The 25,804-nt window shown below is 39.1% G+C and overlaps 1 protein-coding gene across 1 annotated transcript; it reads right to left on the bottom strand.

Moving 5' to 3' along the window:
- Positions 1–448: 448 nt before the first annotated feature.
- UBE2J1 (ubiquitin conjugating enzyme E2 J1) lies at positions 449–25,493 on the bottom strand. The gene is made up of 8 exons (XM_046006182.1): positions 25,304–25,493; positions 17,391–17,464; positions 16,349–16,480; positions 15,158–15,242; positions 14,754–14,859; positions 11,449–11,578; positions 10,073–10,192; positions 449–3,769 (listed from the first exon to the last, which is right to left on the bottom strand). Exons 1-8 carry the CDS (start codon positions 25,332–25,334, stop codon positions 3,491–3,493), a joined length of 957 nt encoding a protein of 318 aa, XP_045862138.1. The 5' UTR covers positions 25,335–25,493; the 3' UTR covers positions 449–3,490.
- Between the last annotated feature and the right edge of the window lie 311 nt (positions 25,494–25,804).

The raw sequence follows: 25,804 nt of genomic DNA, 5'->3' as shown, positions 1-25,804 counted from the left end.
TCCATTTTGAGTTGAGTTTTGTATATGGTGCAAGGCGGTGGATATATAACTAACATTTGCTTATTTCTCTCAAACAGAGGATTGGCCCCAGTGGCTCAAGCTCAACGCTGTGGAAAGGCCCCAGGAGGTATCTGCTGTCAGATTAGGCCAGAGAGCTCAATGGGAGTCTGGTTACACACAGCCTTATAACCTGCATTAAGGATAGGAGCCTATCTTAGGAGACAGAATCAGACCTGCACACTGGAGAAGACTCTGGCAGAGGGGTGAGGAATGGGGCAAGACTGGAGACTTGTTAGAGGGTACTGCACTAATTCAGAGATGAAGGCTCATTAGGGTAATGGCAATGAACACAGACAGAAGTAGTAAGACATGAGAGAATACTTAAGGAGGTAGAAGGGACAGAAGACCGAATAACATAAAGAATACAACCTGTGGTCAGAACACGGTATGAATAAAGTCACTGGTTTTATTGAGCAGCTCAAACTAGGTCTGAAGGCAACTGTTCAAGAGGTGTTCCAAACAGCTTCTGAGCAATGTACAGCCTCCCACAAGGCTTAAACAGCACCCATGTTAATGCACACATTAGTCTTTAAGAGTCAGGTTCATTAAATGCATTCACTTATCATATACTTACTTGCAAATGCAACAGTACAGGCTTTTCGGTACTTCAGCTTAGAATTCTGCTCAAGCAAGTCCAAATGTGTGAGGTTTGCCTGTTTACAGATTGTGGTCTATAAAAATGGGAGGTCTCAAGTTGCCAGGTTTATTCATAGCCAAAAATAACAAGAAGATTTCTTATTCTCCTGAAATAGGAAATATTATATTGCTATAGTCAAAATGATAAACAATTCTAAAGGCTCTTTAAAAAATTCATTGAGAATTTTGATGAAATTCATTTATTTCAGTAGAATAAAATAATAAGCAGCATGAAAATGTAAAGTGCTACATAAAAGCCCCACAATACATAAAATTTGAAAGCTTTCATTGGCTAAAACAGTTACAGGTGAAAGAGACATTGTTTTTTTCGAGCATGCTATTTTAACTACCTTGATATGTACTCATGTGCTTTGTTGGTCAAAGAAAAAGCCATGAATTAACTTAAATCTGAGGACTGGGGGAAGGAGTCCTAAGCCTTTACTAACCAGATCACACACCTGGTTTTGTCCTTACACTCTAATTAAAGGGATAAACCGGGGCTTTAAAAATAAGAGTTTTCTGAAGTCTCTGCAGGTGGCATTAGAGTAAGAATAGCCCCAATGATTGATTTTGCTCATCGGCTCCATGATGGGGATCAGAGTGACAACTTAAGGATTTTTAGGTAGCATCTGTAGGCCGAAAGAGAAAGAACAAAGAATATGCCACTTTCAGATATGTATTATCAGGCGCTTAAAAAATGCCAACACAAACAAGAAGGTGGCCTGTCAGTTGACAGGGGAGGGAAGAGAGGCAAATCAGGTAGAGAAGGACCTGCACAGTGCAAAATCTTCTTGGCTTAACCAATCTTGAAGTATTGGTACACCCCATGGAAACATGTAACAAGATCACACAGATCCAGAGGACGGCTCAGGTTTGACGGGGAGGAAGTGAAGGGAAGATTGTTCCTAGCACACGATTAATCTCAGCATAGGCTGAGAGCAGGGATACTTGCTTCTTCTCCGGTGGTAACATTATCTGGTCTTCCCAGGTGGGCCAGTGACCTATTGCTAGGAGACAACTGAACCAATATCTGCAATATTTTGTGTTCCAAACCAAGACTTCAGAATGTGCTTTCTCATGGCAATAAAGTTATAAAATGGTCACCTATAATCTTCCTGACAGAGGAGGTCCTCATAAAGTCCTTGAGCTTTTTAAGACTTTACCAACTTTGGCTGTAGATATAACAGAAACAATCTGTAAACACTTTTAAAATGCTAATTTATTCAAGTTTAAGACAATTCTGTATTATATAATAGTATACAGTATGCTCTTACTTTAGATGTGGACATAAAGGAAAAATGGCTATTAGATGAAAATAGAAATTGTGTCTGATAATTAACAGAACAAAAGTCCATCGCAGCAGTAAAAATTAAATTTGTCTTTAATACCATTTTACAAATTGTTTCTATCTTGTTTATAATTTCAGTTAGTTAAAACGACATTAAGGACTTTATGAACACCATCCCCCAAAGTATTCAAGATACATTATGGACTAACTTTTTGGACTTGTCTAGAACCTGAACGCCATTTACAACACTGAGTTGTAAACAAAACAAAATAAATAACTCACAAATGCACTTTTAGAATATAACCTATTTGAAAGCAGGGGACTGCCTGTATTTAAAAATTAAATCTTCATTAAAAAATACTCTCAAGAGGGCCCTCAACGCTATACTGAATGTGCTGAAGGCAATGTTTTTCTGTGATTATATGTTCTCACCAGGCATTATGATGATAAAATTATCTGCCAGAATCCATGGAGCTAGCTAGCACTAACTTATATACTGATTTTTGCACTGAAAATTATTTCTTGGGCTCTGATTAGGTGGACAATTCTAAGGAAAGGTTTTTCTAATTTCTATCACTTTTACTTGGGTTCTGAGCTTTTCTATTAAAATGGTACATGAAATATTTCAACATTATACATATTCCTAGAATAATTAAATTTATAGTGATTACAAAGCTAGGCATATAATGCCTCCAAAAGAGATACAGTTCAAAGCAGAGCAAACACTAAAATCTGAAGATCCTTCCATTTGACTTCTGGAAGGAAACCAAGTGATTTCCTGGCTTGGACCCTTCTTTCCTTAAAAAAAGATCTATGGAGGACCATTTCCTTTCTTTCTTTGTAAATCTTGTGTGCATTTGGGAGAGAAGGGGATAACAGCATATCAAAGTGGCTACAAAGCATTATTTCCTCCAAATAACATCCAATAACAAAGATCTCATTTCCTCATAAATGTTTGACTGAAATAGTTACTTTCACTGAACGACATTTAGGACACAAAGTAAGTCACAGAATGGGCATCCCAGTATATCTCCTATGAATGACATTCTCACCAAGCTATTTGAAGAGCTCTACTTTCCCTTTCCAACTCTTATCCCTATATCATTCTACATAAGTAGAAACAGAGTACTCAATAAATGGTATTGAGTAACCAGTAATACTCACTGGAACTTAAAACACCTTCTTTAATCCAAAAATTTCAAAAAGAGTCATACAGAAAAGTATCACAAATTTACATAAAAAGAAGCTGAGGCATGAGAAACAACAATAAGTTATTTCTCTGTAAAGCAGGTCATATGGTGAGACAAGGGACTTTGACTTCCAGTCCCTTAAACTAAGCAGACACAGTCTGAAAGTCTAGCTATATCTATACTGAATTTATAAGGATCAAAAAAGGAATGAAGGGTAAATACAAAATAATCTTTTTGTAAACAATTCTTAGATTATACCCAATGCAGAATGTTTAATGAAGCAGTTGAGTCACAGCTCTTAAGACACAAAACAATATTATAACTCAAAGTCAAATATGTACTCATTGGCCAGATATATTCGCCGGAATATAAGAGCTGCCAATGCCAAAGTCAAGATGACAATCAGAACCGCGGATCCGCCATGATCGGTGTGGTTGTCTCTTGGCTGCTGGCCCTGGATCACATCTGGGGAAGTAGACGACCTTCTTTGACTCTGCTGCTGGGCTCGGCGTTGTCGAGGGCTCATGGAGGTATTCTTAACTACAGGCTGAGTAGGTTGTTGAAGAGATGCTGCTGAGGGGTTCTGAGCTCCATACTAGGAAATTTTAGGAAACTTTGTTTGAAACTGGCAAAGAAAACTTGTATATATACCTGTTATCTATTCAAGAGTACAAAGAATCTCAGAGCACTAGAATATGACTAAAGGCAAAACTACCCAGAATGGTCTGAATGCTGTAACTAATTACTCATTCTCCCAAATAAGCCAACAACACAACAACAACTCTGAGTACGCATCAGGCAGAGGAGGACTTTATCAGGAACAAACAAGATGAGAGCAGAGTTCAGCCACCTGCTCTAGTGATGGCTTTCTACTCTCCCTTCAGGTGTAACTCCAGCAATATCTGTTAAACAGCCGGGCACCTCACTTCTTGCAGGAGAGCCAAGGAAAGAAGCAATCTGATTTCTTTTCAGCTTGAAAGTTTGCCAAACTAAATGGCAAAGAGTTTCACTTTCAACAATGAGTGCTGACCTCTCATGAACCAGGTCTTTTCCAACATTATCTAACTGCATCAACATGCTGCCACCAACAATCATACAGCATAGGGAAGAATTTCAAACCATACGTTCTCCACAGCAGTACAGTTATAAAAATTAGATGTGGTTTCCAAGCCAGCATTATCTTTTCTTTTAACTCCTGTCAAATGAATTGAGCACAAGTCCAGAAGAACCCTTTACTGTCTATTTGAATTGTGCCACTTTATGTATGTAAAGCATACTTTGGCACACTAGTTGGCCCCACAAAGCACAAGACACCAACTGCTTTCTATTCTTACGATGACTGCTTGGTCAATGATAACCACAATGTGGTACCACGTGCTTCAAAATCTTAAATACGGTTTATAGATAAGAAAGCTCTACAAAATAAGAATTCCATTTTATTTATATAGACCCCTTAACTCTACCTCTAATAACCCGATGGCCTTTAATTCTTTTACTGAAAACACCTTAAGCTGGTTATATTAGCGCCAATACCCTTTCAAATAAAAAATAAGAATGCATGTTTTCTTCAGAATAACTTTAAAAAGTGAGTAAATATAAAACATTTAAACTACTTTCCATTAGAGAAAATTTCACTATCTAGAAGAAAAAATCAAATAATATAATTCAAATAATTTTTAAAAAAGATTTTATTATTTATTTGAGAGAGAGAGAGAGTACAAGCAGGTGGGGAGAGGGAGAAGAGAAGCAGATTCTCCACTGAGCAGGAAGCCCAACACAGGGCCTCGATCCCAGGACCCTGAGATCTGATCTGAGCCGAAGACAGTGGCTTAAACAACTGAGCCACCCAGGCGCCCCTCAAAGTTTAAAAAAAGGAAGAGAATGGACTTTGTCCTGGCAACAGCTATAAACATTAGGGAAGAAACTGCTGATCTAAGTTACCTACAGATGAAATTACATTTTAAATCTGATATTCATTTCAACATTAAAAGGTGTGAATAATCTGAGTTTCTTTTTTTTTTTTTTAAGATTTTATTTATTTGACAGAGAGAGAGAAAGATCGCAAGTAGGCAGAGAGGCAGGCAGAGAGAGAGGAGGAAGCAGTCTCCCCACTGAGCAGAGAGTCTGATGCGGGGCTCGATCCCAGACCCTGGGATCACGACCCGAGCCGAAGGCAGAGGCTTAACCCACTGAGCCACCCAGTCGCCCCATAATCTGAGCTTCTTTAAACTGTCCTTTGGGAGCACTCAAATGTAGTGATCCATAACACAGAGATAAAAAAGGAACTACTAACTTTAAATAAAAGTCAATGCCGATACTGAATTAGAGCTGCATGAACTTGGGACTTCAAATTCCAAGACTCCCAGCAACAAGGAGCTCTGAAGGGAGCAGATCCACAAAACAGCAGCATTTTATGAGGTTTCACACTGTCACAGACATTATATGGGATCTTAATAAGCACTCATCGGGAAGAGCGGAATTATATAGCAGCTGATACAGAACATTCCATTTGAAATCTCCCATTCTTCTAACTGCTCCGCCAAGAAGCCAGAAGTGTCTGATTCAGCAAAAGTGCTAAAGGCTTACAGGGAAGGCTCTTAAGAAAAAATATGAAGGTGCTATCAGTCCAGAAACCAGCACAAGAGACTGATTCTATTTTAGATTTTATTTTACACGTGTTATTTTTTCCATTAGTTTGAGGGGAGAATACAATGCCCATATACTTGACTAAAATAGGGAGCCTTAGCAATACTCGGCTGGCTCTATCACTCTGGAGATAGATGCAGGACCTAAGCAAATTATTCAGCCTAAGACTCAGCTCCTTCATCTGTACGGTAAGGATAATACCCAATTCTGTAGTGTAAGGATTAAAAGGAGTAACAATATAAGGTGCTTAGGGCACGCAACTGCTGATTAAATGCTAGTCATTATTAATACCGTTACTGTTAATATGCCCCTTTGGAGACACTACATTTAGGTTTTGTTATTTTTCTTAAAGATTTATTTACTTATTTGAGAGAGTGCATGCAGATGCAGGGTGGAGGGAGAGAATCTCAAGCAGACTCTGGCTGAGCTCTGAGCCCTACTGGGGGCCCATTCTTACAACCCTGAGGTCAGGACTTGAGCAGAAACCAAGAGTCCACCGCTTAACCCACTGTGCCACCCAGGCACCCCACAGATTAATATTTTAAAAAGTCATTACTTAGGAGAGTTCTGCAGACCCCTGTTGGTATGATTATTACATTTTAGGGGCACCTGGGTGGCTCAGCCGGTGGAGGGTCTGACTCTTGGTTGCAGTTTAGGTCATAATCTCAGGGTCTGAGATCCACCCACCCAAGGGGCTCCGATCTTGGGGAGGAGCCTGCTTCAGATTCTCTGCCTTTCCCTCTCTCCCTCCCCTACCCCTCACCTCATGCATACCCATTCCCGCTCTCTTAAAATAAATAAAATCTTTCAAAAAAAAAAATTTAGAACAATCCATTAAAACATTGACTTTAGATGATATTTTAGTACATGCACTTAATGAAAATACTTTATAGACATACTGCTTTAATTAGATTCCCATATTTCAGGATCCTTCTGGCTATATTACTATTACTGACTAGCGCTGAGACATCATAAAATTCTAAAATTTTTCCTATTTAAAACAATCCCCCCCCCAAAAAAAACCAAAAAACAATCCCATCAAGGGAAAACGGTAACAGCCGAAGGTTACAGACCCAGAGGAACCTAGATTGCTTGGAGTTTAAAGACTAACTGGACAAAATTTTGGCAGTTCACATGAAGTTGGCTTTAGCATTTTCAAAATGCTGTGTATATGGGGCGCCTGGGTGGCTCAGGGGGTTGAGCTGCTGCCTTCGGCTCAGGTTGTGATCTCAGGGTCTTGGGATCGAGTCCCGCATCGGGCTCTCTGCTCAGCGGAGAGCCTGCTTCCCTTCCTCTCTCTCTGCCTGCCTCTCTTGTGATTTCTCTCTGTCAAATAAATAAATAAAATCTTTAAAAAAACAAAACAAAACAAAAATGCTGTGTATAATTGGTGGTAGGACTTTTAAATTTTTGCTGTTGACCTAAACTTGTCCAAATATAACTATCACTGAATGAAGACTTAAGTCATACCAGTTTCTGTTTCTTTAGTCAAGATGAAGTGACCATTTGGGGGAAGGTAGAAGTATATGACATGTATTTAATTGAATTAACTTAAAAAACCATCAATCACAAATAAGTCCCTTGTAATACATAAATTTTTCTATAATGATCTAGAATAACCAGCATCTGTGAAGGAGTTTTGTGTTTGCTTTTTAATACAAAATGGAATGGCTTATTCAGAACTTCAATACCTAGGAAGAGGGAAAAAAATCTGACAGACTGGAATAACATAAAACTACCATCAGTATTTTCCTCATTTCTACACAGCTAAAAAAACCTGCATCAAAAAGCAACAGATGGCCTGATATTATCTGCTGTATTTAGACTTTGGGCAATCTCTCGCCCCCTCAAGGCTAAAAAAACATAGCTTATCTGGGATTTGATGTATAACATTTTAGTGAATTTATATTACACTTGCATGTAAAGAAGCCACCCCTAGCCAAAACCAAGTTTCAATTACATCCATGCTGATCAAATTATATAATTATACTCTGAGATAATCTGTATGTAAATGTAACTAAAAGCTTAACTTGCAACTACAGCAATTGATTACTTCTCAGTGTTTTAACCAGAATTGGTATCAATGACCTGTATCTATAAAAAAGAATTCTAAGTTTTATGTACTTTAATATCAAAATGCACACCTGAAACTAGTATAACATTGTACATCAACTATACTGCAGTAATAAACATTAAAACAAAAGAAATCAAATCAAACCAAATCAAAATGGAAAATATCACTGTAATAATATTATTGGTCATGTAATGTAATTTACTTAAACTTAATTTCTTTGCCTGTATTTCTAGTATTTTTTTAAAAGTGCCAATCCTAAGATTCATTGATTCAATCAACAAATACATATTGACCCACCAATTATATACAAGGCACAAGGCCAGGCACTAGGGATACGCTGCAGTAAAAAGAGAGCTCTGAGCCTCAAGAAACGGACATTGTGGGAAGACAGACAATAAATAATTAATAATAAAATAAATTACAAGTAGAATAAGTATAACTGCAATATACAAAATACAATATAACTTGACACAGATATAAGAGACTGAAGACAGATTTAAACACACCATAAATATCAGGAGACTGTCCTTTTAGATGAAAAAAGATAACCACCCTCCCCTCTCTGAAATGAGATGGTTCCATTTTTAACTAAAAACTAAAAGTACGAGCACCTGGGGGGCTCAGTGGGTTAAGCCTCTGCCTTCGGCTCACATCATGATCTCAGGGTCCTGGGATCGAGCCCCGCATCGGGCTCTCTGTTCAGCAGGGAGCCTACTTTCCCCTCTCTCTGCCTACTTGTGATCTCTCTCTCTCTCTCAAATAAATAATCTTTAAAAAAAAAAAAAAACTAAAAGTAATCTCAATTTTTTAATACTTCAAAATTAATTTATAATATCCCTCTGCAATTCATAATTACATGGGGATCATATAAGAACGATTTAACTCTCAGCATCCGCTTTTTCCTCATACCCCCTCATCTCCAGTCCTCCAAGGACTTCCTCCCATGCACCTCTCCCTTTCTCTCTCCAACCTACTTCTCTCTGCCCATCTCATTTTCTGAAAAGGAGAGAACAACCACTCAGGACCATTCAGTCCCACATTATACTAACTTATTCCTGAGGAAAAGGCAAATCTGTATTTGCCAGCTTCTATTTCAATTTTCCTGACCCTTTAAAATACTCTCTAAAACTGCAGAGGGGAAAAAAAGATGTAGCTACTCAACCAAACAATGTTACCAAAAAGATATTTCTTTTAATATATATAAAGAAAATCAATATTTTTCCCCCATAATCCTACTTATTTAGCAACTATCCAGTCAAATTTTCTTAATCAATCTCTGATGACCTATACCCACCAATATCTGGATAATAGGTCAGGGCAGAATTAACAAGACACATAGTATTCATTTAACCTTTCAACAATTATTTATGGGGCACTTAACTATGTACAAGGCAGCACTATCCAACAGAACTTTCTGAGATGATAATGTTTGATACCTATGCTCTCCAATATGGCAGCCACCAGCCACAGGTGGCTACTGATTACTTGAAATGTGTCACTGTGACTGAGGAACTGAATTTTAAATTTAGTTTAATTCTGAACAGTTTAAATATAAATTTAGATAGCTACATGTGGCTAGTGGCTACAGAGGAGGCAGAGCAGGTCTGAGGCAAATCTTTGGCTCTAGTCCTTTATTAACTGAGAGTTAATGCAGCTTAACAAACCAGCTAAAGAAACAGTGCCTATTTAGAAAGTGGCTAATGGGGCGCCTGGCTGGTTCAGTGGGTTAAAGCCTCTGCCTTCGGCTCAAGTTGTGATCCCAGGGTCCTGGGATGGAGCCTGCACAGCAGGGAGCCTGCTTCCTCCTCTCTCTGCCTACTTGTGATCTCTGTCTGTCAAATGAATAAATAAAATCTTTAAAAACAAAAAAAGAAGAAAGTGGCTAATGTATGTATATTTTGTTTTATTCAAAGTGTAGTGCTATACTGTAACTAACTTTTCAGATAAATCACAGAATTCCAGAGAGATGACAGGACCTAAAATTATTTAGCCCAGCCTCATTTAATAAGAAAAAAGACCCAAAAAGTATGAATAATTTACTTAAGATAATCTGACTCATTAGAGGGAGAGGTGGTCAGGAGAATCAAAATATTCAGGTATTTCATCTAGAGGTCTCCTCCTATTGCAAATAATGATAATGATACAGACATACATATATGTAAAAGAGAAGAGCCATACCGAGGTACTGGCCGTAGCACCCTGGAATGTTGTAGGTATATCATCCTGTAAATCATTTAGTGAAAAAGAATGGTTTAAGTCCGAGTCAGCGATAGTCTTTCCAGATGAATTGACTTCTGCCTATAAAAAAGGTACACCGAAGAGCAATGTTAGAAAAGGAAACATACAGAATAAGCCACACCTACTAATCGTCTGTTGGACTTATTTTAATTGCTAATTTAATATCAACTATCCAATCAGTTCAACCTCAAGCACTCCTGTGTCTGAGACTGTGCTAGATATTTCAGGAAGAAGCATAGACAAAACCTGTTCTCAAGGAGTTGTTACTTGGTGAAAGACAAAACTAACACCCGTGGTTCATAATCCACAATTCCAAATTAAGTTGTTTGTAACTTCCAGGTGAAGTGTGACATGTGAGGTTATTAACAGTCTTTATCCCATATTACTGTAGACATTCCCAGGTTTGCTGAGGGAATGTTAATAGATTTGATTATGGGGTACTGCCCCAGATGCCACTGCAGGTACTAAAATATGGTGTATGTTTGGTATTTTCTAAAATCCGAAATTCTGATGTACAAAATACATATGGCCCTACGATTTTCAGAAAAGCAATTCTAAGTACAGAAGGAATCCTCAGAAGGAAGAAAATAACCAACACTTATTCAGCACCTCCTCTTCTAGCCAACACAATGAACAGAAGGAAAAATTTCTCGCAAGAACCGGACATGAAAGAACAGACGGGATGTAAGAGAGGTGAATAGGGAGGAAGCAGGATGCTACCTGATGCAGGTTGACATTTTTTAATAGGGCTAATTGAAATCCAGAAGCAATTCTATGTTTGAGTAAAACATATGTAGAAAAAAAGGACATAAAGGAGATATACCAAAATAGTCACAGCAATTATTTCTTGGAGACGGGATTATGTATGATTGTTATTTTCTTCTAAATTTTTCTATCTTCTAAATAATAGTTAAAATTTATTAAGTATCAGGGCCAATTCTAAATACAATATACTTATGTATTATATTAAGTGAGTATTATATCCCTTAATCCTTATAAAAATCCTACAAGATAAGTAACTTCATTATTTACAGATAAGAAAAAGGTACAGACAGAGTGGCCAAGTAACATGTCTGATGTCCTACTACCAATAAAGAGCAAAGCTAGGATCCAAACCCCAGCACTGTGGACCAGAGTCCAAGCCCTTAACCACTGTGCTGGACTCCTTTGTGAATGTATATTATTAGTTTTGGAATAAGAAAAACTTATTTGTAAAACCTTATTGCAACAGAACTATATTGCTTTACTTTCTATCCAGAATTTGGCAGTAAACAAAAGGGTCATATAGTTAGAATTTATTCACGAATTTAGAGTACCTTAAAACTGATTTGTCTAGCTAGTTCCTTGGCTTCTTGGTCAGCTTGGCTTGAGTCACTTCCAGATTTTAAAGGCAACAGGACATCCTTCATGGCACAGCCACATCCCTCACAACAGAAATCTTGTGATCTGGTAGGAAATAATTTTTTTTGGTGGGTATAAATCAAATACCTGAATGTCAATTCAAGATACTCAAATACTGAATGATTCAATTTAAAAAAAAAGAACCCTGGATAATTCCATATCATATTCATCTACATAAGTTAGACAGTTATGGCACTATTACAGTTCTGAGACAAATATACAAGTTAGGTTGGTATTAAAGAAAAAAAACAGGGGCGCCTGGGTGGTTCAGTGGGTTGAAGCCTCTGCCTTCGGCTCAGGTCATGATCTCAGGGTCCTGGGATTGAGCCCCACATCAGGCTCTCTGCTGAGCGGGGAGCCTGCTTCCCCCGTCTCTCTCTGCCTGCTTCTCTGCCTACTTGTGATCTCTGTGACATAAATAAATAAAATCTTTAAAAAAAAAGATCCAAATGAGTGTTTATGTATGATGGTGAAATTTGGTGGATGTTTATTACACAGGATTTAAAACAAAACAAAACAAAACAAAAAACAAAAACAACTCGTGGTTGGGGCGCCTGGCTGGCTCAGTCAGAAAAGCATGCAACTCTTGATCTCAGGGTCATGAGTTCAAGCCTCATGGTGGGTGTGGAGATTACTTAAATAAATAAAACTTTCAAAAAAACAAAATCAAACAACAAAAACTCATGTCAGTTATATCTCAATTTTTAAAAATCTAAAGTTAAAAAAATAAAATCCAGGGTTTAGCTTCCACTTTTTTTCCAAATACTATGTAGAGAAAATTAAGCTTTAGAGCTATACAACAAAATATATACAATGTCTAACTACATTGTCCTCAAGATCACACATAACAAAACTATGTTAAGCCTGTGGGAAAAAGTCCATTATAAAATTTGAATTATATTTTAGCTGAAACATACATAAAGCAGTAAAGAAGCCACCAAAAATAGAAATTACAGATATTTCTAGGGAAAAAATTCACAAACCCTAATTCAACTAAATAGCAGTATAACTTATGCTAAGTGAAATAGGTCAGTCAGAGAAAGACAAATACCATATGATTCTACCCATATGTAGAATGTAAGAAACAAAACAAGTGAAGGGGGGAAAAGAGAGAGAAGCAAACCACAAAACACACTCTCAACTATGGAGAACAAACAGGGTTACCAGAGGGGAGGCAAGGTGTTTGTGGTAGAGGGAGTGCCGGTGGAGGGGCAGGGAGTGCAGTTAAACAGGTGACAGGGATCAAGGAGGGCACTTGTGATGAGCCCTGGGTGTTGGGCACAAGTGATAAATCACTAAATTCTGTACCTGAAACTAATATTGCACTGTATGTTAAGTAGCTGGAATTTAAATTAAAACTTGGAAAAACACAAAAATAGAAAAATAAATAGCAGTATAACTTGAAAGACAGACAACTCGTATAAAATCCAAAGACTCTGAAATGTATCACTCATTATATTAAGTAGACTCAAGATAAATCTGTTAATTAGACTACTTCCCAAGATTAATTTGTTTTTCTATGTTTTTATTTTCCCCTTTGTATCCCAGAGATAGCCAAAAGTGCCCTAAAGTCCACAAGAGTGCTAAGGATTTATATGACTGGAAGTAAATATGTATAATATACAGAAATATATATGGTTACATTGCTGAACTTTTTATAAAACTGTTTAATTGGATTCCCATTTCAACATAACAGAAGCCTTTGGTCTTTAAGAACATGCTGTTTAAATTTATTAAACAACTTCATGTGAACAAAATATAAGTAAAAGTACTGTTAACTTAGTACTTGTTGCTGAATATTTGTGTTTCACCAGAAGTAGCACAGCTGTCCATATGCTTTTAAGAGTCAGCTGTATCCAAATTATTTGCATTAAAGTGTGTCCACTCTTAACTGAGAAGCCAGATGAAACTTAAAGGGGAAGGTTAATTTTTAATATATTAGTTTATCCACAAGGACAATATACTACCATGGACTAAAACCATGTTTTTAAAAAGCCTCTATCATAGACTAAGAACCTAGAGTATATACACTGGGAAGTCTAAAACAAAAAAACAAAAGTTCTTTTTTTCCTTATACATGAAATGAACTGGATAAAAGTATCAAGGCAGAAAGCCAACCAAGAAAATCAAATAGAAACAAATGCTATATATTCAAGTACATATAATTTGTGAATAACAGCTGCTATAAGGTATATCCCCAGAACCTGGAAATAAGGTTTAAAAAGAAAAGCTGTTGATGAAATCCAAGAGTCTATCAAATCTTTCAGACACAAAAATCTGTTTGATTTAACAAATATCTATACAGGACATATTCTGGGCGGTGGAAGGGTAAGATATACTATAATTTAATTAACATATGTCTGAGAAGTGGTAGACTGCAGAGTCCAAAGCAGAAAAATGATCAAGATCAAGAATTACACAAGTAAGTGACTTTAAATACTCTTCCTCCTCATCTCACTGCAATTTTGGAATCTTTAACATTTTTTGAGGGTTGAGTCTAGTATTCTAGGATTGGAAAGTACCTTGATAGGATTTCTTATAAGGTCTCTTCGCTATGCACACTGGTTAAAAAATAAACTGGGTTAAAAGTTGTTCTTAAAAAAAAAAAAGAAAAAAGAGACAGAAGGAATTAGTTTTTGCACTACTCAAAGGAGAGGCTACTCTGAATCTGATGACTAATCTGGGTTATATGGATAGAACGCATCTGAAAAAAATGAGAAGGAAAGACCACTAGGAAGCCATAATTTAATAAAGAAAATCTCCTTTACTTTATTTGGGATTATTTATTGAGCATTTGCTTTGAGCCTAATACTGTAGATGCTAAGATAAAAGTGGACTCCCTCCCTACCCTCAAGAAGTTTTTAACCTTACAGAAAGCTACATATAAACAATTATGTTGGGTTGTGTTTTTTTTTTTTTTCCATCTGTAATTCTGCCCAAGTAGAGACAAATGATCAGAACTGTTTTCTAGGAAAAGGTATCTACCACTGCAAGCTGATATTACCAACTACTTTTTAAAAGTAGACAGCATGAAATCAATTCTTTAGACTCTGGTCACCCCTGAGTAATAAACTGCTACAACTGAAATCCTAAAACAGCAAAACTAGACTAGACCCTGAAACCAAGGCAACTCACAAAGTAAGAGACTGAGCCTATCCCCTACCAGCAATTACCCAGAATAATATTTAAATCTTAACCAAGAATGAAATGCAAAACTTACTTTTTGGCAAGTGCTCTTCTTTCCTCTGGTGTATAATCTAGAGAACCTATGGCTCCCTCTCCTTTTGTAGGCATAAACCCAATGATGGCTAGTAATGCTGTTCTTACTGGAATAAAAAGTAAACATCAATCTAAGTTGTTTTGTAAAAGGAACTGGGCTTACTCTGGTAAGAGAAAAAAGACACATAGGCTTTCACTGAAAAGGTACCTTTCACTGAAGAGGTACAGGTAGGGTGGTTGTATTAAAATGATGGCAAAAATAAGACAAGGAAAGAATTTTTATTTTTTATTCAATAACAGCAAATTATCCAAAACAGCTTTCAGTCTCAAGAGGGTGTTATACTTTATACTTATGAATTGATTAGAGCTGTAGAAGATTTATATTCACTTTAAATTAATACTTACTACTCCATGAAGGCTGCCAAGTTTCAGGATGATGTCCTGAGATGCTCAAACAGATTTTCTTGCCTACTTCAAATCGTCCATTAGCCTTAGGAATAAACAAGACATTTTAAAAACTATGTATGTATTTAATGTTTTATACTTTGTAAGCATAAATATATTTATATTATAAATAAATAATTTTAAAAGAAAACTTGAAAAGAATATAATCTCCAATGGGATACAGATTTTTGTCCTCTTATAGACACTCTACAAATACTTGTAAAACAATAAAAGCTGTTTCTAGAAGTTGTAGCACCTTTCTGAAATCTAAGTAATTAATGTATCATGATGTCCTGATGTCCTCCTCTGAGTATAGTACTGAGCTAGGCTCTGTGAGGGTCTAAAAGAGAAGACAGGCGGAGGCTAGGAAAACCTAAGGACCTGGTGTCACCTAACTAGACAGCGGTGCAGACGGCTCTGAGACAGCAGTGATTTTCATAAGGATGATGCAATTTCATAAGACAGGAATACAAAACAGCTTAAAGAGGTAGGAGAGATACAGAAAGACTTTTGTATTTTGTTTTGTTTTGCCTTTTTCATGGTTAGAGGATAATTAAACCTACCTGCAAATTAAAGGAAAGGAGGGAAGGAGAGCTTAATAAGAGGAATTTACTCCGAATGAACAACACTCCAGGAAAAATTAGAGAAAATTGGACCAACAGTTTTCCTTCACAAGGAGCTGAAATATGTGAAGACAGAAATTCTAAGATATAAATGGTAATAATAAACTAACATTTATTGAGGACCTTGTGACAGTTCTTATTTTCAGAGCTGTATGTAAAAATGACAAAACTGAAGAAAAGAGTATAAGAAGGTGAGAAGTTGAAGGTGATGCTGTGATTAAGAGACACAATAACATTAGCTACCCTCTCCTGAGTACTTACGAAGTGCCAGACACTGCCTAGCACTTTGTATCCCCTAATTCATTGAATCCTATCAACCACACTATGATAACTATACATTCATTCGCATCAATATTCCTCAGAATTATTTTTTGGGGAAAAGAACTGTACTATCAAGTTCTGGTCCCCAAAGACAAAATTATAACAATGTTCTGCTTTATTTCTTAATGAAAATGAGTCTGCTAACCACGCTTTGCAGTCATCATGAAGAGGTAAATCACAAGCATTCCAAAATGCCAAGTATTCTTACCGTTAAAAGAATAATGCTTGGTGGTTTCATGGGATATTCTGGGGGCAGTACTATTCGTCCATGATAAACTCCTCCATCAAAATCAGAATCTGGGGGTCCTCTAACTGTGAAGTGCCATTCAAAAAGGTTATCCTGAATAAAAACAATAACCAGCAAGGAATCATTAACATTAAAACATTTGATCATCTTTATTAATGAGTACCAGAAATATTCCTGGGTGAGAAAAATTAAATGTTTCACATTATTATTAGAATAGTTTCTAATGCACAAAATACCTCAAGTATAAAAGTTATAAATAAAAGCTATTTAATCTAGCATTCATGTCCCACGAGAGCTAAATCTTTTTTTAATCTTTTTTAAACAAATGCATTTAAAAACAGCTGAGCAATGTTATATATTCATAAGTTAGATTAGATTTAGTTAAACTAAATGAATCCTTTAATAATCAAATAATTGCTGTAAATGTGGATTATTTTAACAAACTTTAAAAAATTATCCCTCATAAATGCTTAAGAGCTTATTTATTTATAAATAGTCAGTAATATTAATAAATATGCTATCATCATCTTAGGGTCCCTGAGTACTTTATAGTTTACAGTGTGCAAAATATTTGCACATATTTTAGGAAGCCAGACTGAGCACATTTAAATACCCTCCTTCTACAAATGAGAAGACTGAAAGGAGATAGAGATGTTTGTGCAAGAAGCCCAGACTAGCTGCAGGGGTCCCTTCAAACTGTAAAGGGGTCTTCCAAACCATAAAGAGTTTGGTGTCTTTTTCATTACCCTCTCCCTCCCCCATACTCAAAACCTAAAACCGATTTAGCATCTGAGATCATTTTATAGAGACTGGAAATTTGCTCCTACTATGTCGGATTCTGAATGGCTAATGAAATAAATATTAAGAAAATGCAGGGAGTAAAACATACCAATAAACCAAACCAAACACATCTGTAATGACTCAAAGCAATGAAAAAAAATATTAAGGAATTCATTTAAAATATTAAAGTATTAAAATCCATATGTAAAATATGGAAACTAACCTCTAATGGCTGTGCATGGTAATGATCTGTTGGATCTTTCAATTCAGCCGCTTCTTTCATTAAACGTTTAACAGCTAAAATAAATTCACAAGATAGAGACATTTAAAATACTTTTCCAAGAGATTAGCACAGATTAACAAATCTAATGAAAAAATTCCTATTTCAGTAAAAATTGTGTAGAGGACTAGCTCAACTGAGTATGGTAAAAGTTTAATTATGAGATAACAGTATTAATTAGAAAAGGGAAGGACATGGTAGCTAGGCATTAGAAGAATTATATATTAAATTAAATATTTAGGGCAGTACTATTTTTATTTAATAAGTACTTACATATGCTTCATATGTGCTAGCACTCAAACATTAACTCATATAAGCCTCAAAACAATGCTATGAGATAGGTACCATTTTTATTCCCATCTTCCAGACAAAGAAACTGAAAACATGGAGAGATTACGTAACTTGTTCAAGGTCACACAACTAGTAAATGACAGCTGGGATTCCAACACAGGTAGTCAACTCTTATCTTGTTAAAATGCCTATATTAACAAAAATGTGACTTCTGGAATTCATGCTCATGAACAGTAGACACCCCACCACCACCACATCCTCCACCTCTTGGGAATTTCCACACACTTTCGTGCATTAATACAGATGGGTATCCCCAGAGGTCACTGAATCTCCCTAGTTCTAACTGATTCTTTTTTTTTTTTTTTTTTTTTGGTAGGTCTCGTGCCCAGTGTGGGGCTTGAGCTCACAACCCTGAGATCAAGAGTCTCAAGCTTTACTGACTGACCCAACCAGCTGCCCCTTGAATTCCTTTTTGAAATGACTCTTCAGCTTAATTAAAACTGCCAATCCACAGACCCCATAGTTTTCTATGTCCACTTACATCTATATTTACTTCCCTCTTTATCCACACATATTGCTCTTAGGAGTTTTTTCATAACCCTAATAAAATGCAATTCTAGCTGACCCAACCCAACCATGTTCTTATTTGGTATCTATACCCAAACAGCTGAGCCTTACTGAAAGGAGGGGTGGGGAGCGGGAGTCACAGAGGCACGCACATTGATGCCATTATAGAGTTATTATCAACAACCTCCAGTGGGACACATGCCACCTAATGTCTTGAATTTCTCTGCTAAGCCCACCAGCCCACTCCAACTAGCACCCCAAGACTATTTCACACCTGTTTACTCATCTTATTCCTCTTCCACCTCTTGGAGTTAATGGCACAGCCTTTTACTTCCACAGTAAATGACTGTTGGCAGCCTATCACAACCTACAATCCTATCTGTATCTGTACCCTCTTTCCTTCCTGGCTATCAAAGGTCAATCCTTTGATCCCAGCCCCTCTCACTGCAAGTTTTAGGTGCTAAAAAAAAAAGTCAGGATACTGGTGTAGGAGAGCAAAGCCAGGGGAAAACCGGGTAGCCCAAGCTCCCCAAAACTCTGCTTGAAAACCAACTGATGTAGTTCAATATGTGCTTTAAGAAAAGTATGTACCAGGTAGGCACCTAACCTGAGAGCAGACAAAAGAGAAAAGGGGTCACGTACAAATCCGAAAGAAAGACGGTAGGACTTATGCATGGGTATGAAAAGGCAGAGGAAACAATAAAAGTAAAATACATGGAAGTACACATTGGAATGTTATGGGGAAGAGGTTAACTGAGAACACCTGCCACACACATACAACCGAACAGTTCAGTCTGTATCAGGACTTCTGCATAAAATTTCCTATCTTTTTGAAAGATTTTACTTCTTTGACAGAGAGAGAGACCACAAGCAGGGAGAGTGGCAGGCAGAGGGCAAAGGAAAAGCAGGGTTCCCACAGAGTAGGGGGAGCCCGATATGGGACTTGATCCCAGGACCCCAGGATCATGACCCAAGCTGAAGGCAGTTGCTTAACCAACTGAACCACCCAGGCGCTTCCAAAATGTCATATTAATCAAGAGTTCCTAAGTGGGGAAAAAGTTAAGTCACCATCCTATTCCATAATTACTAATTCTTTTCCATCTCCTGCACTGAACTAGGTCCCTATAAGCACAGACTTTGTTCACTTGATCAAAGTATTTGAACATCAAATATTTATTGAGTATATACTAGATGTTACACTACGACCAAAATAAAATATAGTTTTGGTTACGAAGGAGCTTGTAGTCATGGGACAGGTGGTGGCGGAAACCAAAGAAATGAACGAAAGCCTCATATCTAGAACATGATGGGGTGTGTGTGTGTGTGTGTGTGTGTGTGTGTGTGTCTCAATATGTACCCGTATGTTTCTTTTTAATTTATTTATTCATTTGAGAGAGAGAGCGAGAGAATATGAGCAGGGGGGAGGGCCAGAGGGAGAAGGAGAAGCAACTCACACCAAGCGTGGAGCCCAACGCAGGGCTCAATCCCAGGAACCCAGGATAATGACCTGAGCCGAAGGCAGATACTTAACTAACTGAGCCACCCAGGCACTCCCACCTATATGTTTCTTATCAAGCATTTGTCATGCTCCTCAACTTGCAATGAATGCTGTTCCCAGTCCCACTCCCTGTCTCACTTAGACGGGCTTTAAGGAACTTCCTCAGGAAGGTCCACCAGACACCTTCCCTTGTGCATGCTGAGGAATGACTAGAGATTCCCACCTGGACAGATAAAAATTTCTAAGGCATCCTGGAGGGGAGTGGAGACCAGAAATACTCTCCAAGTTATTCTAATGGTCAGTCAGGTTTGGAAGCCACTACCCTAGAAACTAGATTGAGTCCCCTAAAGTTCTTCTCACTTGTAATTACTTAACACCAGTCTTTCCTGCTAAACAATTTACTCACTGCAGGCTCCTTGGGGCTTAGCACACAGTAAGTACTCAAATATTAGCTTACTTGAATTTTCCTATTATCCCTCCAAAAATCTCTTTCCAAACATCTGATTAAAGGCAACGGTTTTCAAATTCATTTGACAATAAGATAAAATCCTTCGTTCAAAAAAAGGTTTAATGAGAACCTCTATATGTTCCATGGGACCCTTCAATATACTAGGTTGAAGGGAGTAAACAGCTTGAAGGCCCTTCCATGCTGGCTTCTTCAACCAGGACAGCTCCCTTAGAAAAAAGACGGAAAAACCCCGATTTAAAGTCACACAAAAATATCATTCATTCAAATTAGTATTATTAGATATAAATAAAATCATGGAAGCTGTTATGAAGGTAATTTGGCTGCTGTCAGCAATCAAAGATGCCATCGAGATTTTTTTCCTTCATTCCTCATCAGCTGGCTGAATGATTAAGCTGAAGAATAGATTTTATGTCATTCCATCCCCTTACCACATTTTCTCTGCCTCTTTCCCACTCAGCTCAGTTCAATAGGAGAGAAGAAAATAACCACCCAGTAGTACCTAGATATTACGAAAGATGTAAGAAAGGGTCAGAATTTATTTAAGAATGCATTTAAAGGGGGAAAAAAAAGAATGTATTTAAAGGAACATACCATGTGAGAGCTAAAGCCATGTAGCCAAACAGAGGTAATAATTAGTCTAGTGTTCTCATGATCTTTTTTTTTCATGAAATTACATATATTATAAACACCTTATATGCAAAAGAATATGGACTCTGAATTAGGCTGCATTAAACTTCTGGCTCTGACATTTTGTAGCTCTAAATCCTTAAATAAACCACTTAATTTTATTCTTCTTCAATGTTTGTACCTTTCAAATGGGAGTCAGTAATTTCTTCATATAATTCTCCTTTCCTTCCTCCCCTCACCTCCCCCCATCACAAGTTATTAAGGTCAGAAATAGATTGGGATATAAGGCTCTTCCTTGGTTCAAAACCAGGCCGTAAACATATGCAGTTGACTTCATGGCATGGCTCTCTGGTTCCCAAGCAGAAATATTACTTCCATGGAATAGCCAAGTTTCAAAATACTGCCTGGCAATTGGGGCTAGTGCGTAGTCTGCCACTCTTGATACTGTCCATCCCTAGTTATCACATAGTCAGGAAGCTTTTTCTGATCAGCTCCTCTCTTATCGCTTTGCATGGTTATTCAAGGAATTCTTCTACCATGGTGAGATAAGATGTGCCAGGGAAGGGAAAGAAGTGGGGAGAACCTGCATGCCTGCTCTTGTTCTTTCTTATGGAGGCCATATGATCTCTCTAGATCCAGGCTCTAGGCTCCAGTGGGCCCAGGCATTAGCAATCTTCCCATGCCCAGGCTCTACCTCACTAGGCTTACGTTGGGCTTTGGAGACAAAGCTCTAGCTAAAGAGATCTTTTACAGGTCACTGTCTCTCATGTGTCTACGTTCTCTTGGAAAACAAGTATCTTAATATAATCAACCTCCAAAGCATACATAAAATGCAGGAGGCAGGTATACTGAGGATATGAACGCAGTGTCTGCTCCCCAAGTGCCTCTTCGTGCTCCCATAGTGAAGGCACTTAAGCAAATGTTTAAGGACTAGTGTTTCTGCCCAGGAAGACCCTACAAAGGTACCCATTCAACAAACATCTAAAGAATGCCTCAGTGATGGAGACAGAAAAATAACCAAGACCTGCTTCTTGCCTTCAAAAAACTCATAGTGAGAAAGACATGAAAACAATTACAATACAAATACTGACTAAGTGTGTACAAATGCAGGGACTACCTTATAGTCTACCTAATAGTCTGCCCAGGGTAGCTGAACAAGGCTGAACCTTAAACAAACATGAAGAATGGGAATTTCCAACGGTTTAAAGGGAAGCCTTTGTAAGCAAAGGTTCCAACAGGGACCAAGGCATACAGGTGAGAAGACTGGCTCCATATGGACAGTCACTGGCAGCAAGATGGATACATGGCAAAAATACAAAGGAGATGGCGGGGGGGGGAGCAAAGGAGCACAGTTGTGGGAAACTAGGTTGGTGAGAAAGGCAAACGAAGATCAAATCATGAGCAGCCCTGTAGGCCAAGCTAAACACTTTACTCTGAACTTTACTTACAGCTATTAGAAAGCTACTGAAAATCTTTCAGTTTGAGGAGTGGTCAAATCAGTTTTGCTTTATTTTATTTTACCGGATCTGGAGACAACAGTGGCCGAATAAATAAATACTTGTCTGTGTGGACTGGTGCCTGTGTGTGTCCATGTGTGCGCACGTGTGTGTGCGTGTGTGTGTGTTCGTTCCAGGTTAGGGGGTGGTAAAGACAGAGACCAAGAGAGCAAAGATGGTTCCCACAAGTGCCTAGTTGCTGTCAATCCCTGGAATAAGGGATGAGGTGCAAGTTTGGGGGACGAGAGTAAATTGATGAGTTTGGCTTTTTTATTACCTCATAGAGATTTTTTTCAGTCTGTGGGAAATCTGGGTGAAGATGTTAAATCACCAGTAATTCACATTAAGGGCATGGATAGTCATGCCCAAGTTTCTGGTGGAGATAATGGGTGCCTTTGCACCGATTTCATATGCACCAATCACCTGCTAAACACACCCACAGGCCTGTCTGAGGAAAGCTCCCACAGAAGGTTCTTTATACCTAGATCTCCCTACTTTGTACTAAGAGACACTACTACCTTGGCCAGAGCAGACCCAAAAAGGGATCAGGGAGCTTGATGCATAGCAACTATTGACAGGCTAAGTCAGAGGCTTAGGAGGTGGCTCCATACAGAGCTCTGCCCATAACCACAAGTCCATTCCAGAAAAATCACAAAGAAATAAGTTTTCCTAATTACAAAGTGAACAAATTACTATCCACATGCTAGAGCACTGGCCCTGAACCAGTTTTGTGTATTCTCTTAATTGTACGATCCATAGCTCTAAGACAACTGCAAATTACAGAGAAAAAGGTTCTGCACCTTCCATTGTGCAGTGCTTTTAAACACTTTTTTTCACATAGGCATTACTCTAAAAATATCACAGGACTGAGAATAAAACAAAGGAAGGAAGCATTTTCACCATGCCTCCTAGCATTTCTAGTAAGTGCCATATATCATCTAATTCACCTTCACTATGAACTCCAAATGATCCACACAGTAACAACAACAAAAGATCTTAAAAAATCATTTAGTGTAGGACAGCAATGCCACCTTTGAGGAAATGATACCAAAAAGAGGAAGCAATTTATAGCACAGAGGCATGTTGACCAAAGCTCAGCCAGCTGACAGATCATATACTTTGGCAGTGTACAAAATTCTGGAGAATTTTGAAAGCTTTTCATAACGTCAGGTATGAGAACCTATCAAACCTGAGCAATGTGGTCTAACAACAATGCCTTGGGACCCACCAGTTCGCCATTCTAAACTGCACTATTACTTATATTTCCATTATTCTCTGGACATTCCACTAAGGTCCTCAGCTGTCCTAAGGAACTTGGTATCATGTGACCAAGGAGTCACCATACATTTTTAGCCACGTAGTTTTATTTAAATCTATGATGATCTAAACAGTTTAAGCATTCTACCATCTAACCTTAAAACTAAGGTTTTCTCTCCCTTTCTCTTTTAAATTCCTTTCTCCCCCAGGTGTTCTGAAGATATGGGCGGGGTGTGGGTTGGAGGGGGTTCCTTAACCCACTGAAATTGAATTGTATAAATGCATTTCTTGGAAAGTCCACAGCCTTCACCAGATTTTTAAAAGGAATCTATGGACCCCCCAAATGTTATGACCCATTCTACACACTTGGTCACCTAAGAACACATCTCAGCCCGACCGCACTCAAGCTCACAATGCTCTGTTCAATCGATATCCTCAGACTTTTCTGGAGTTTCTACATATTGAGTATTTTTTTTTAAAGATTTATTTATTTGACAGATAGAGATTACAAGTAGGCAGAGAGGCAGGCAGAGAGAGAGAGAGAGGGGGAAGCAGGCTCCCAGCCAAGCAGAGAGCCCAATGCGGGGCTCGATCCCAGGACCCTGAGATCATGACCTGAGCCGAAGGCAGAGGCTTTAACCCGCTGAGCCACCCAGGTGCCCCTTGAGTATTTTTTAATAAAAAATTCACAATGTCAGCTCTTTCCAGAAGGATGCTAATCTTGCTGATTCCTACTGAAAGGATGCTTTCTTGGAAGGAAAAACTAAGCAGCAGCAATATTTGGTCAAACCATCATGAATATTCTAGGATTATCATTTAGAGCTGAACTGTGGAGTTTCTCCCTCCTGACAAATTTATCAAGGTACAGACAGAATAAATACCACTTACAGACCCTAGTGATTCATTTCCAGCCTGCCTTAATATGAGAGAGCTGCTGACTTTTCTTGCATCTTTATAGGGCATCAGAAAAGAACTTGAAGCTAGGACTGTTCGGGCTATTCTGTGAATGAAGCAGGGGCACGAAATACAGGAAGTCTCTATGACTGAACACAGACATATATCATGTCAGCCGTCATGGCAAAAATCATGGTTTCCTCTAAAGTACACGGATCATCTAACTAGTTTTCTTAGCTCTTTGGTTAGTTGGTTTAGTACAGAATCTTTCCTCTAGGTCTGTAATTCCATTCGCCCCAAATGTTGCAAGTGGGATATTTAAACAACCAAATCCTCACATGCAAGTGAGTCAAACAGCTAATAAAAGTCCGGTGGCAGCGACGAAAGGGATAACGACGGTCTGGGCTCAGGTACCGCAAGGGACTGTTAACTATTACCCACCGACATCACCTTTACACCTGTTACCAGGGATGAGTTCAGGACCCAGCACTACGCGCCTAACAGGAGGAAAGGGAAAGTCCGGGTGCTGCGGGGAACTGGCGGGTACCCACGACTGGCGGCGGGTGCCCGCCTGGCCGCCCTGCGGCCTGCACCATCCCGGCAGGCGGCGGTCTCGCGTAGAACGCTAAACACCGAAGCGGAGCCGCGAGTGGCGGTGGACGCGAGGGAACCGCAGCGCCGGGCCCGGAAGCCCTGGGTCAGTCTGCCCTCCCCAGCCCACCCGGCGCCACCGCCCGCCGCCTCCGGCCCCGCTCACCCGGACTCTTGAGGTTGTAGCGGGTCTCCATGGCGGTTCGCTGTGCCAGCTACGGCCTCCCGGCCCGCCGCCTCCACCTTTCCGCGCCGCTGCTGCCCGGGTGTCAGCGCGGCTCGGGCCGATTGGGCCAGGCCGAGGGAGCCTCCGCAGACGCCGCCCAGCCCGGGCCGGGACTGCAGGCTGGAGGTGTGTGGGGGTGTGAGCGTGCGGGAGGGGCGCGGGCTTAGCGATGGCGCCGCCTCCTCCGTGGCTCCCCCCGCCTCCCTGAGGGCCGGGAAGGCGCCGGCGCCGGCGGGGGCGTCGCTGAACCGGGCGCCGGGGCTGTAGGTCAGCCTCCTCTTCTGGCCACGGGCCCAACCCCGCCGCGGTCGCCGGGTGTGCGTCACCCGCCCTCGCCGGGGTTTTGTGAAGTTGCCCTGACGTGGCGGTCGCTTCGTGGCAGTCCGTCAGCCCTGGCGCCCGTCACTGCGCGATCGCTGCTAGGCCCGCTAAGGTCGCTCC

The sequence above is a fragment of the Meles meles genome, chromosome 5 (assembly GCF_922984935.1).
Source record: "Meles meles chromosome 5, mMelMel3.1 paternal haplotype, whole genome shotgun sequence".
Taxonomy (NCBI): domain Eukaryota; kingdom Metazoa; phylum Chordata; class Mammalia; order Carnivora; family Mustelidae; genus Meles; species Meles meles.
Note: the sequence above shows the minus strand (reverse complement) of the source record. Positions and strands in the feature narration are given on the sequence as shown.